General features: G+C 43.9%; 1 protein-coding gene across 1 annotated transcript; it reads left to right on the top strand.

The window, feature by feature from the left end:
• Window positions 1–2,475: 2,475 nt before the first annotated feature.
• LOC100060139 (zinc finger protein 709) lies at window positions 2,476–13,204 on the top strand. The gene is made up of 4 exons (XM_014741369.3): window positions 2,476–2,609; window positions 7,916–8,042; window positions 8,908–8,968; window positions 9,379–13,204. The coding sequence occupies exons 1-4, from the start codon at window positions 2,607–2,609 to the stop codon at window positions 10,460–10,462; spliced, it is 1,275 nt and encodes a 424-aa protein (XP_014596855.2). The 5' UTR covers window positions 2,476–2,606; the 3' UTR covers window positions 10,463–13,204.
• The last annotated feature ends 437 nt before the right edge of the window (window positions 13,205–13,641 follow it).

Genomic DNA, 13,641 nt, shown 5'->3' with positions numbered 1-13,641 from the left:
AATGGCTACTTTGCTGGTTAATACATACATCTATTCCTACTATCCATCCTGGGCCTGAAGAGCTAACCTATTTTCATATCTTTATTAGGCATATGTTGTTTACAATTTTGTAGGTTTCTGAGCATAGCCTTTGCACATTTTAATGGATTTTTATATTTTGGTTTTGATGTATAACAGCTTTAAAAATATTAACGATACTGCCTTTTTCTCAATACTACTGACATTTCCCACTTGGTGTTTCTTTCACCTTGTATTATTGTGACATTTTAACTTTTTATTTTTTCAAATCTAGTCATGATTTTATATACATTTTTTTCTTTGTCCTGACTTTCACTCACTAAGTATACAGGAATACGGATGTTTTCTTCAGCATTTTTATGTTGTCTTTTTTTTATCTTCAAATCTTTAGTCCACTGGGAATTTATTCGGATGTAGCAGAAAGGACGGCTGCAGATTGCAAAGCGTCACATATTTTATTATATTCTTGTGTCTGTTTAAACTCTCACGGGCGTATGTGTTCATTCCAGGATTTCTCAACATTCACACTATTGATATTAGGGGTCACATAATTCCTTGTTCTGGGGCCACTTCAATGATTTGTACTCATTAATTATTTTAATTGGTGATCTGATCAGAAAGTTCTTCCCCACACTTCGTTTCCAAGATTTGCCTGGCTATTCCTTGCACTACCTTTCAGAGATTCTTCCAGAGTGATCTTACCAAGAGGCACAAAGCTCCTGATGCAAATTTGGTTGGGAATTTCTCTAAATTTCACGGCTGTGTTTAGAGAGCCCTGCGTCTTTGCACGGAGTTGTCTTCAATCCAATAAGTTGTTTATATGTCCATGAAGATGACACCTCGGGTCCCTTCATCAGGAAACACCTGTAACGGTTCTCACATGGATCCTGCACTTATGTTAATGCACATGATTTTATATGTTTTTATATAAAATGTATATTTTATATAAAATTTTATATATTTTTCCAGAAAGTGCCATTTTAGTTCAATAATACATTTTATGATGTCTATTGCATATACTTAATAACTAGTAAATCGACTCTGTCATCAGTTCTAACATTTTTACAGTTGTTTGGTTTTTAGTTTCTCAAGAAGGCAATGCTATCACCTCCAATCACAACATTTACTTCTTCTGTCCTGTTCTTTCTATCGATCATTGCGTTTTTTCACATGATCTTATAGATTAAGGCAATGATGAACAATTGTATGCTTGTTCCCTTCGGGGGAAGTCTTAGTGGTGCGGGTTCCTCTGCAGGTACGGCTCTCAAACACCTTCTGGGAGCAGGAGCCTGGCCTAGCAGTCACTGTCTGAAATTGATCAGAGAAATTTTAGCACTTGAATAATAGTAATAAAAATAGGGGCACTCCGAATGGTGCTTCATTGAGGTCAGGGAGACAGACAACAAGCACCTACACGAACTCATATAAAAACGATGAGTATAAATGCAGAGACTACTATGAGAGCGATTAACAAAAGGAAAGAATGCGCCACAAACGGCGGAGGGGCGGAGGGAGGCAGAGCCCTTGAAACCGAGACCAAGGGGCAGAAGAGGAGGCGCCGATCGCGGGGGACGGAGGAGGGACGAGTACCCTGCAGGGGAAAGGTCACTGATTTTGCCACTGATTAACTGGATCTGGGGTGGGGGTTTAGGGGGTTGGTGCCGGACCCACGCGGACCTGCGTCTGCAGAAGCTCGGGCAGGCGGGGGTGCCGCGTGTAGACACTGTAAACAAAATACCCGAGAGAAGGACAAAGTATAAACGGAAACATTGAGAGGAAAAATTCTGACCACACATTCAGATGACATAAATGAAATCTTAAAGAAGCAAATCTGAATCGGATCTAAGTGCTCTTAATTTTTAAAAAAAATCAACAGATTTTGAGACCAAACTAGAAAAAATAGCTTTCCCCTGAAAATTCAGGCATGACGATTGAAATTTTCATTGTCGGTGCGGAAACTCTAGAGGTCGCGGTCCGCAAAGCTCCAGGCCGACCCCTGACCTCGGTGGTCACCAGGCCCTCCTGACCCGCCATGTCTCATCTCGTCCCGGCTCCGGAGGAAGGGGCGTTCCGCGGGGAAACTGAGTCAGGACTTCCCAGTCCAGGGGGAGGAGGAGGAGAGGCCGCCGAGCGAGGGGCAGACGCCGGGCTGGCCGGGCAAAACCCGCTTCTGCTCGGACCCCCAGCCCGGGCGGGCGGGTCCGAATCCGGGGAGGCGGAGCAGGTAAGGGCTGAGGCCGAGAACCGGCACTTCCGCCCGGCTCGGCCGCGTGATGTCAGGCCCCGCCCATCACAAGGGCGTGCAGACGGGCAAATTGCCCAATCAGCGGCGTCGAGGCCAATAGCCCTGCCCAGTCAGAGTCTCTGGGAGGGGGAGTGGCTGGACTACCGCCCAATCAAGACGTTGAGGGCTGCAGCACCGTCCAATCAGGCCCGGGGGCGGGCGCGCTCGCAACCTCGTGGACGTCCCTCTCGTCCGGCCGCGTCCCCGCGCGCACCTGCCCCGCGCAGCTCCAAGTGTCCCGTCCACGCCGCTGTCACCTGCCGGGGCCGCGGGGAGGACGCGCGGAGAGTCGGAGCGGGCGGAGATGGTGAGTGCGCGGGCCGGGCCGGGACCCGGAGCGGCTGGTTCGAACCGGCGGGAACCGGCCGCGGGCCTGGGTCTCCCCTCGACCCCCGGGGTCCCCGCCCTCGACTGCCGGGTGGGTCCAGGCGTTGTGTCCCTGCTCCCGTGGGGGTCCCGGGTCCCCGCGGGTTTTTCCTTACTGCGTAACTCACCTCGCTTCCTAGAAATAAAGCTTTAAAATGGGCGATGAAAAAAAAAAAAAGGAGATCACAATTTCTCATTGGTTTCTCGCAGCCACAGGGGACAGGGTCTGGCACGCATCATGCACCCAAGATATCGTTCCTGAGCTGGGTGGATCTGGTGCCCCTGGGGCGGTTTCTCAAATGTGAAAAGCTGGGATTCGAATCAGCCCTTCAAGTACCAGGAATGAGTGGACATTTCCTGGAACCTGTCGGTGGGCTCGAGGGCGCACGTACATCCTTAGAGGACTGAGCTTTCCAGCACGTGGGCTTGGCCTGTCTCTCCACTAATTTCCATCTTCCCTCATTTCTTTCAATAATATCATATTGTTTTTGTCTTCAATGTTCTACAAAATCTTCCTTAGACTTATTTTAAAATTCTGCTACTGGTACGTAGAGTACACTCATGTGGGAGCATGATTCTTGTCACTACTGTCCTTGTTAAGTGGAAGTAAGATTTTAGTTATTCATATATAATATCTTGGAATTTTACATACAGAAGCTCACCTGCAAATAATGGTATTTCAGCTTTTTTCTTCTGCGATCATTTTGCCTTTCGTTTCTTTTTCTTCCCTTAATGACTCACCAGGACCTCCAGTTCGGTGTATAATGAGGTATGCCGTGTCCTCTCTTCCTGAGGAGGGAACTGTTTGACTATTTCAAAATTTTTCCTTTAACATTGCAGTAGGTATTTTTATGCACCGTCTTTCCCAGTCAGCCACGTTCCTTCTAGTTCTGGTGTATTAAATTTTGATTTCCATTAATGATGGTAATATATCCGTCACTGTTCTGGATCTAAGGACATGAATTATGATTTTCTATTAATGTGGTAAAATGTATTAATTTGTGGATCAATTTTTAAACATTCTTGGAGTAAAATGAGCTTGGGTGATTTATTATGCACATTATTCATTACTCTGTTAGGGTACTAATATTTTTTATAGAATTTTGCACTTGTATTTGTTAATGATCTCATATTTCATTTTTTTTTTTCAGTTGTATGGTTCTGGGATGTGGGATTTTTTTCTTTCCTTTGTGTGAATATTTTAAAACACCTTTTTTCTTTAAAATATTTTAAACAACTGAATACTCTGGAAGTACTGAGAATTTAAAAATTTTGGATCATTCCACTTGCCTCGTGTTTAACCCCTAGAACATCCCTAATTATGCCTGCGTCTTCATTCATAACTTTATTTGCGTGCGCATGCTTTGTTTTTCTTGAAGAAAACTGCGAAAGCTTTGTCAGTTTGATTAGTTTTCAAGAGATGTATTTTTCGCCTCATTTTTGTATTAATTTTGCCCTTCACATTTCTTCCTCCTTTCTTCATTTATGCTACTGCTCTCTTCCACACTCCTGAGTTCACCTTTAGCCCATCGATGGTGTTCTTTCCTTCCTTTCCCGGAGCAGACGGTGTTTCTGCCCTTGGCTGGGGACACTTTGATCCCAGTGTCTCCCAGCTGGGACATGGTGAAGCTGACTAGCAATGGAAACCTTTCCTGAGATTTGGTGAAATCATTCTGTTTCTTATTCTTAGAGCTGAAAAATGCAGTGGCATTTTTAAACCACCAGGCCAAGGTATCCAGTTCCAGTGTCACTCAGAGGGTTATTTTTCTGCTTGGGTTGACCCTGCGCCACTTCCATCTGCTCATTCTGTTTCTCATTCCAAATGCCTTCCCTGTCCTGTATTTTATTTACAGCACTGACATACCCCATCTACTGGATTATGTTTCCTTTACCTATTGTCCTCCCCAATGAGAATTTAAGACTCACGTGATTCAGAATTTCTCTCTTAAGTGCTGTATCTCTGTGGCCGCACACAGTAGGAACTATCATCTAAATAGATTTTTAGCACATGAAATGGGTCAGAGTTATGGGCAACGGAGAAGCAAGTTGGCTGAGACAAAGGGCTTTGCCAGAAGAAGGAGCCCAAGGATGTGGGAAGTGAGGAGGATGTTTCGTTTTCTGGTTTCCACAGTTCTTAGCAGGGTCTGGATCTGCACTGTCCAGAACAGTAGCTCCAGGCCATGTGTGGCTGTTGAGCTCTTGAAATAGCTGTCAAAACCGAGTCGGGCTGTAGGTGTGAAATCCATACCAGATTTGTAGCACTTAGTATGATGTAAAAATATCTCAGTAATTATTTTATGTTCGTTACTTATTGAAGTGCTATTTGTATTTAGTGGACAAAATAAAACATACTATTAAAATTAACTTCAGGGGCCGGCCCTGTGGCTGAGTGGTTGGCTTTGCACGCTCTGCTTTTGGCGGCCTGGGGTTTCACCGGTTCGGATCCTGGGCGCAGACATGGCACCACCACTCATCAGGCCATGCTGAGGTGGCATCCCACATGCCGCAACTAGAAGGACCCACAACTAAAAATACATACAACTATGTACTGTGGGGCTTTGGGGAGAAAAACAAAAAATAAAATCTTTAAAAAGAAATTAATTAATTTTAATACTTTGAGTTTTTTAAAGCGGCTACAAGAAAATTCAAAATTAGGTATGTTGTCTGTATTGTCGTCCTATTTGGTGGCACTGCTCTAGATCAGAGGTTGGAAAATTACAGCCCACAGGCCAAAGCTGCTATCTATTTATGTATAAAGTTTTATTGACACACAGCCACGTCCATTCCTTTCTGTGTTGTCTGTGGCTGCTTTTGTGCTACAAAGGCAGAGCTGAGCACCTGCAACGAAGACCACGTGGCCAGAAAAGCCTGGACAATGTCCTGTCTGACCTTTCTAGACAAAGCTTACTGACCTCTCTGGATCACGTCACTCATGTTGAGGACTCATTGCCATGACCAGACTGAAAGGTGTCTGTCTGTCCAGGAGCGAGGCTTTGAAGGAAAGCTGACTTAGAACATTCTAACTGGGTAATACTGAGTGTGTCATTAATTGACTCTGTTCTCTAAGTCTCCTCTGCTCTGTACTGACTGTAATGCTGTCAACTTAGGACATTTATTATGAGAAATAAATGAGCCAGAGTGTGCAAACTATTTCACACATCATGGGTGTTTGTCTTATTTTAAATAAATTTTTAATAAAAATAACATTTTATTATTATTATTGTTGTGAGACTGTTAGGGGTTTTGGTGGCTTTAAAATGTCACCTGACACAGCAGTGGAGGAGTTGGTTGAATGCCTCTGGGGCTAGAAGTTTGTTGTGAGATGACACCAGATAGTAGTGTACCCAGCGTAATCAGAGATGCTAGAGGCAGCTGGCTTTACTACTCACCTTATGAGAAGAGCGGTCCAGTTCTGGAGCTTTCCAGTGCTGCAGCTGTTTGTTGTACAGGTTGCAGCACCTGCCTTTGGGTGTGGCAGCCTGTATTCCCACCTCTGCGTGTGGAAGCCGATGGAATGATGTACTTCTCAAAGGCCAGGCTTTCTGGGGACTGCAGGCCATCAGAGCCATGCTCAGGAGCTGGGCAGTTATGCTGGTCTGCATACCGAGGTGGGGCAGAAACGATTATTGTGTGTAGAGCCCCCAGGAGGCTGGTGATTAAGTCAGGGCCTCTGGATTTTCAAAGAGTGGGAGCACACGTTCTTTTGGAGGACGGTGCTGCCCGATCCTTTCATGCATTTTATGGTCTTGGCAATTCACAGCCAAGCCCTTCTGGACTTGAGTCAGTTCCCTTCTCCGGCGGGACTCATAACCACCTCTTCACAGGCAGGAAGGACCAGGGCACTCTTTTCTGGGCAAGACAAGGCTGTTCTGGCATCTTGTGACCTCAGTCTGTGTGAGTGTTGAGGGGGAGCTTTCACCCATAATTGGTGGTTCTCAGCACCCAGGCCCCTGAACGCAGGCATTGTGCTGAGGTCTGCAGTCTTACACTTCCTTTCTCTTGCCTGAGCTCCAATTTGTCAATACACTGTTTCTTGGAGAGGATGGAGGGAGAGAAAGAGTTGCTGTTTTATAGGAAAATAGGAGATAAGTAAACATCAATGCTTCTCACAAAGAATATTCTTATTTCACCAGGTGGACCTGCCCGTTTATAATGCATTGGAGCTCTTCAGGGAGGTATATCCATCCTCGTGCCTGGGGGGAAGATTGGGCATAACCAGGCCTCTTGAGAATCAAGTTGTGGGTGACGGGAAAGACAGGAGACGCTCCCAGGCCCTCAGCATGTTGTTATCCATTAACACCTCATCCAGGGCTGACCTTTGCTTCATGTCATGCTGAGGCCTGTCATGAACAATGAAGGAGATGAAATAATTTTCCTCACATGGAATTGCTGTTTTTCAAGAGGCAATAATTGTTTTATTTGTACAGACGGTCCCCAACTCATGATGATTCGACTTAGGGTTTTTCAACTTTACGATGGTGTGAAAATGTTATGCATGCAGTAGAAACCATACTTTGGATTTTGAATTTTGATCTTTTTGCAGGCTGGCAATATGTGGTGCGATGCTCTCCTGCGATGCTGGATAGTGGCCGCTCTCAGTCAGCTCCGTGATCGCGAGAGTGAACAAGCGATACACTTACAACCATTCTGTTTCTCACCTTTAGTACAGTGTTCAATAAATTACATGAGATATTCAACACTTGATTATAAAATAGGCCCTGTGTGAGATGATTTTGCCCAACTGTTGGCTAATGTAAGTGTTCTGAGCACGTGTAAGGTGGGCTGGGCTAAGCTGTGATGTTCAGTAGGTTAGGTGTATTAAATGCATTTTCAAGTTACGATATTTTCAACTAAACGGGTTTATCAGGATGTAATCCCCTTATAAGTTAAGGAAGATCTGTATAGTATTTCTTTCATTTCTCCAATGTATTGCGGACTGTCCTGGATGCTTCAGATGGAGAGGAGGAGTGGATGTTGTCACAGTCAAACTGTAGAGAGACGAGTTCATTGGAGATGCTGTTAAGTCTCTGAGGCTGGCTGGGATCACTGAGGAAGTGAGTGCTGAATAGGATAGAAGGGATGAGATCTGATGACTGAGCCCTGGATTGGATGGGAGTCGGCAGAACTGTGTGTGAACTTCCTGTGAACCACATCCCAGTTCCTCAGCGCTGTCAGCCTCCGTCTTCCTCCTGCACACGCTGGGGGAGAATGGCACTTTGTTGAACCAAAATTTGTTGGATGTTCTAGGACTCGCTGGTCTTTGAGGATGTGGCTGTGAACTTCACCCCGGAGGAGTGGGCTCTGCTGGATGGTGCTCAGAGGAAGCTCTACAGAGACGTGATGCTGGAGACCTTCAGGAACCTGGCCTCAGTAGGTAAGGCTGGCTTCGTTCCTTCCCTTACTCTCTAGGGCACAAATATTCCTTAGCTACTGAGCTTGTTCTAAAAGTTGGGCTGAACAATGGGAATTGACTGCTGACTAAGACAGACATGGGACATCACTATGGAGCATATTGTCTAATAGCTTTCTCATGTATGTATGAAACCTACTACTGTCCCTCTTAAATGCTTTGTCTTGTTAAGGGTTATAATTCTGTGCTTAAGAGGAACAGCCCCTATCAAGGAGCATTACATTTGGAAATATTAATTTAAAAACTCAATTACTGCTCTTCCTGAGGAAGTTGAATTTTGCCGGATACTCTTGCTTCCTTTTTTTGACTTTCATCCATCCTCACAAATGTCCTTGTCCACATTGAAAGCCTTTCCATATTTCCTGTTTTAAAGTTAGTGTTCTGGCATGTGCGTTTTGTCCATTTCTTTCCCATGTTGCTTTCCTGATAACAGGGTGTTTATGTCACCATAAGGCTCAGTCTTCATGGAAGTATTTCCAGTAAATCACCCACCGTTTTGACCTTCTTGTCCTCATTATTGTCAAAGTCCTGAAACAGCCAAACTCCTCAAAGTCTTTCTGTGCCCAAGAGTGCATTCTTCCTTATGAAATCTGTAGACTTTTGGGATCACTATTTGAAAAAATATGTACATGTTCCCCGACTTCTTTCCTTGTCTTCATCCCACCAGTTCTTTCCAAGGAAAGTAATTTTGTTACTATTTTTCATATTATGACGCTCAACGTAAAATCAATGGGTCAAATCTTCTACAGTGTTACGTTTGGGGAAGAAATACGAAGTGAACAGAATAGAGTAAGATTCAGAAGAAATGATTCCTGGTTCTTCATTTTAGGAGAAAACTGGAAATGCCATGGCGTCGAAGATCAGCACAAGAACCAGGGAACACACTTGAGGTGAGTCACATACACGTGAGAGACAGCAGGTCTCAGGAGAGGACGAGAGTGCCACGACGTGGATATGTGAGTGTGTGCGTGTATGTGTACATATGAGACAGATATTAGGTATTCACAGAGAATTTTCACGAGACCATTTTATAAAAGTGATGCAGATGTTAACTGTTAGAGGCTTAGTTCAGTTGTAAACAGTTGTCAGGAAACAAAATCCCGTATATAAAAAACACTGAAATGATGCCTGGGATTGAGCCCTCTGCCAGCATTCAGCTTACACCACTTGGACACAATTCTAACAGGGCAGAAGACATACCCATTCACTGAAAATGGTAACAATGTAATCATATTAATCATTAAAAGATATCAATGAATCACTAATAAATCATTGATAACATGATCCCTATTTTTAACAGATGTCACGTGGTAGAGATACCCTTGGAAACTAAGGAAAGTAATCAATGTGGAGAAACCAACCAGATTCCAAATCTTATTGTGCATAAGAGACTTTCTACTGGAGTAAAATGCGATGAATACAATAAATTTGAAAAAGCCATCCTGGATACTTCATCCCTGCGGAGTCCCATAGCATCACCTCAACATGGACAAAAACCCTATCAATGTAAGGAGTGTGGGAGAGCTTTTCTCTGTTACTCATCCTTTAGGGCACACATAAGAGCTCACACTGAAGAGAAACCCTACGCATGTAAAGAGTGTGGAAAAGCCTTTATGTACTTCTCCAAACTCAGAGTCCATATAAGAACTCACACTGGAGAGAAGCCGTATGAATGTGGAAAATGTGGGAAGACCTTCAGATCTCCCTCAAACCTTTGGACACACAGAGAAACCCACACTGTGGAGAAACCTTACGCTTGTAAAGAATGTGAGAAATCCTTCCCTTCTTCGTCCTCTCTTAGGAAACATGCGAGGGTTCACAGCGCCGAGAAAGCCTACGAGTGTAAGGAATGTGGAAAAGCCTTCCTTCATTCTTTTTACCTGATCATACACGCAAGGATGCACACCGGAGAGAAAGCCTATAAATGTGCAGAATGTGGGAAGGCCTACAGTTGGCCCTCAGACCTTAGGATTCACGTGAGAACACACTCTGGAGAAAAGCCGTATGAGTGTAAACAATGTGGAAAATCCTTCAGTTCTCCCTCGTCCTTTAAGGGACACTTGCGAACTCACACTGGAGAGAAACCGTACGCGTGTAACCAATGTGGGAAAGCCTTCAGTAGTCCTTCCTACTTTAGAACACACGTACGGATTCATACTGGAGAGAAACCCTACGTATGTCAGCAGTGTGGGAAAGCTTTCAGTTGGTCCTCATCTTTTCGAGGACATTTGGGAACTCACAGTAGAGAGAAACCGCATGAATGTAAGGAGTGTGGGAAAGCCTTCAGTCGGCTCTCATCCTTACAGAGACATGTGAGAATACACACTGCGGAGAAACTGAATGTAAGCAGGGTGGGGAAGCCTTCGGTAGTCCCCTATACTTAAAAAAACACACGCGAACTCTCACGGGAGGAAACACTATGCCAGTAAGCAATGTTGGACAGCCTTCACGCAGATGCCCTCACTTACTGTGCACAGCAAATCGTGTACCATTAGAAAATCTTTATAAAGGTCTTAAATACAGTGTTGGCCTTATTAGTGCCTTATTCTTAAAGTAGAGCCCTATCGCATTCTTTCTAGTTCTTTCTGAGAAAAACATCTAGGACAGAATTTTCCTTTAAGTATTAGTTTGCCAAGGCTGCGCTAACAAAGTGCCGCAAAGCTGGTGGCTTAAAAAACAAATTCATTCTCTTCCACTTGTAGAGGCCAGAAGCTGGAAATCAAGGTGTCATTAGGGTTGGTTCCTTCTGAGGGTTCTGAGGGAGCATCTGATCCATGCCACTCTACTAGCTTCTCTTGGTACCAGCAATGCTTGGTGCTCCTTGGCTTGTAGATGCATCCTTCCAGTTTCTGCCTCCATCTTTTTTTTTTTTTTTTTTAAAGATTGGCACCTGAGCTAACATCTGTTGCCAATCTTCTTTTTTTTTCTCCTTCTCCCCAAAGCCCACCATACATAGTTGTATGTTATAGTTGTGGTGCCTCTGGTTGTACTGTGTGGGACGCTGCCTCAGTGTGGCCTGATCAGTGGTGCCATGTCCGCACCCAACATCTGAACCAGTGAAAGCCTGGACCACTGAAGCAGAGGGCACAAACTTAACCACTTGGCCATGGGGCTGGCCCCTCTGCCTCCATCTTAACATCCCCTTCTCCTCCAAGTGTTTTATCCAGTTCTCCTATAAACACACTTGTCAGTGGATTCAGGGCCCACCCTAATCCAGGATGATCTCATCTCGAGATCCTTCTTCCAAATACCTTCCAACCTGTCATAGTCACAGGTTCTGAGTGGATATATCTTTCGGAGGGCTACCATTCTATCCACTACTTACCCTGTCAGCCAAATTACATACCTTTTTTTCTCATCATTTTAAAGATTGGCAACTGCGCTAACATCTGTTGCCACTCTCCTCCTCCTCTCCCCTCCTCCTGAAGCCTCCCAGTACATAGTTGTATATTCTAGTTGTGGGTCCTTCCACTTGTGCTATGTGGGCCACTGCCTCAGCATGGCTCAATGAGCGGTGCCATGTCGGCGCCCAGAATCCGAAGCTGTGAACCCACAGGTGAACCCAACCACTCAGCCACAGGGCTGGCCCCCAAGTTACATACATTTTGAGATATAGTATTTTAATTATGAATTGCATACATAAAAACTATTTAGGGGCTTGCCTGGTGGCACAGCGGTTAAGTGTGCACGTCTGCTTTGGTGGCCCGGGGTTCGCCAGTTCAGATCCTGGGTGCAAATGTGGCACCACTTAGCCAGCCATGCTGTGGTAGACATCCCACGTATAAAGTAGAGGAAGATGGGCACAGATGTGAGCTCAGGGCCAGTCTTCCTCAGCAAAAAGAGAAGGATTGGCAGCAGTTAGCTCAGGGCTAATCTTCCTCAAAAAAAAAAAGTTTAAGTTTACAGTTTCAGATCTTTTGGCCCCACTGATCTTCTGAAGTGTGTTTTAAAATATGTAACTGTTGGGATTTTAGATAGTTTTATTTATTCTAATTTTCAGTATGTCATGAACATGTGGTTGTTATGATATTGGTACTTTAGTATCACTGGAATTTTATTTCTGGCCTAATGCTGCACATACTGGAATTTGTATACTTGACCTCTATCCTCTCTTTCCTCGTTTCTAAGAAAAACAGTATTTTTTAAATTCTCAGTCTTTGGTATCAAAAATGTCTGTTTGACATTTTTTTCTAGGTATTGGGCACAGTACTTCATTGTTCTGGCAGAAATTCCTCAGTGTAAAGCTGGTGAATGAGGACACTTCATCTGACTTTCCCCTTTTGCCCATTTCTGTCTATCCTAGCTCCTGGCTGGGAATCAGATACAAGGCTTTGAATTAGAAACAGAGACCTTGTTACTTGAATATATAAAAGCTAGAATAGCTGTGTTGTGCCAGATTGTGATGTGTTGATGGGGGTAAGCCTGGAAGTACATTTTATAGAATCTCTTCCCTAGATTGTTCCAGATTAGAGCTGGCCAGAAGCAAGCCTTGCATGAGATCAGGAAGGCAGAAATGAAGAATCCATCATACTTTGTTTTTGGAGCTCTCATACAGGCAGACAGGTGCATCAGGGCTTGACGGGCACCAATTCCCAGCAGATTTTCCTGCTTTCTGGGCCTATTGATCAAGAGTGTCCGCAAACCAAACACCCAGTATTTAACTCTATTCTCTCAAAGTTGGTGCCTTCCACAGGCACCAACTCCAGTAGCCCTCCTGTCACTGGATCCACTTCTATCCTCACATGTCCACAGTGGATTTTCTTGTCAGCTCCAACATGTCCACCCAGGCCACTGATGTATACTTTCTTGGCTGGTGGCCTCTGACACTCCGTGTTTTCTCCAGTTCTTACCATATTTGTATTAGGCCTAGTGTAGGGAGCCCCTCATAATATGTCTAGTGGCCCTGACTCAACCCTGAAAGTTACAATTGTGGTGTCAGAAAACACGGAGGACTTTGTTTCCTGATTGCATATTGAGTGGTTGCATTTACCCTCTACTTTTGTTTCTAGATAATTCCATATGAGAAACAGGCACCTTGTAGATATATGAAGCAGACTGTGGGAATTTGGGGGTTATTCACAGCTGAATGCAATCTGTAAACAATAAACTTAATATGTGTTCAATTATTACAATTCTTATGTTTGCAAAATAAGTTATATGTTTTTCAGTTAAACATGAAGTTCTGTATATATTTCATAGAAAAATCCTAGTAAAACTGGTTTTATACTTGCTGTATACTTAAAACATTAACTTTATCTTTCATGTACTGAGAGGATATGTTAAAATATTCAAAAACAATATGGATTGTCAAATTAATATTGTAATTTTGTCTTTTTAAACATATGTTCTGAGGTTGTAGTACATAAATATTTTAATTTTTTAATTTAAATTTTCTTCTTCTTCTTCTTCTTCTTCTTGTTTTTTTTTTGAGAAAGATTAGCCCTGAGCTAACATCTGCCGCCAATCCTCCTGTTTTTTGCTGAGGAAGATTGGCTCTGAGCTAACATCCATGCCCATCTTCCTCTACTTTATTTGTGGGACGCCTGCCACAGCATGGCTTGCT

This window comes from Equus caballus, chromosome 7 (genome assembly GCF_041296265.1).
Source record: "Equus caballus isolate H_3958 breed thoroughbred chromosome 7, TB-T2T, whole genome shotgun sequence".
Taxonomy (NCBI): Eukaryota; Metazoa; Chordata; class Mammalia; order Perissodactyla; family Equidae; genus Equus; species Equus caballus.
Note: the sequence above shows the minus strand (reverse complement) of the source record. Positions and strands in the feature narration are given on the sequence as shown.

Bases quoted from the DNA above. Each gene is read 5' to 3' on its own strand.
- LOC100060139 (XM_014741369.3), top strand. The intron at 8,043-8,907 runs GTAAGGCTGGCT...TCTTCATTTTAG, and splicing joins CAGGAACCTGGCCTCAGTAG to GAGAAAACTGGAAATGCCAT. The intron at 8,969-9,378 runs GTGAGTCACATA...TATTTTTAACAG, and splicing joins AACCAGGGAACACACTTGAG to ATGTCACGTGGTAGAGATAC.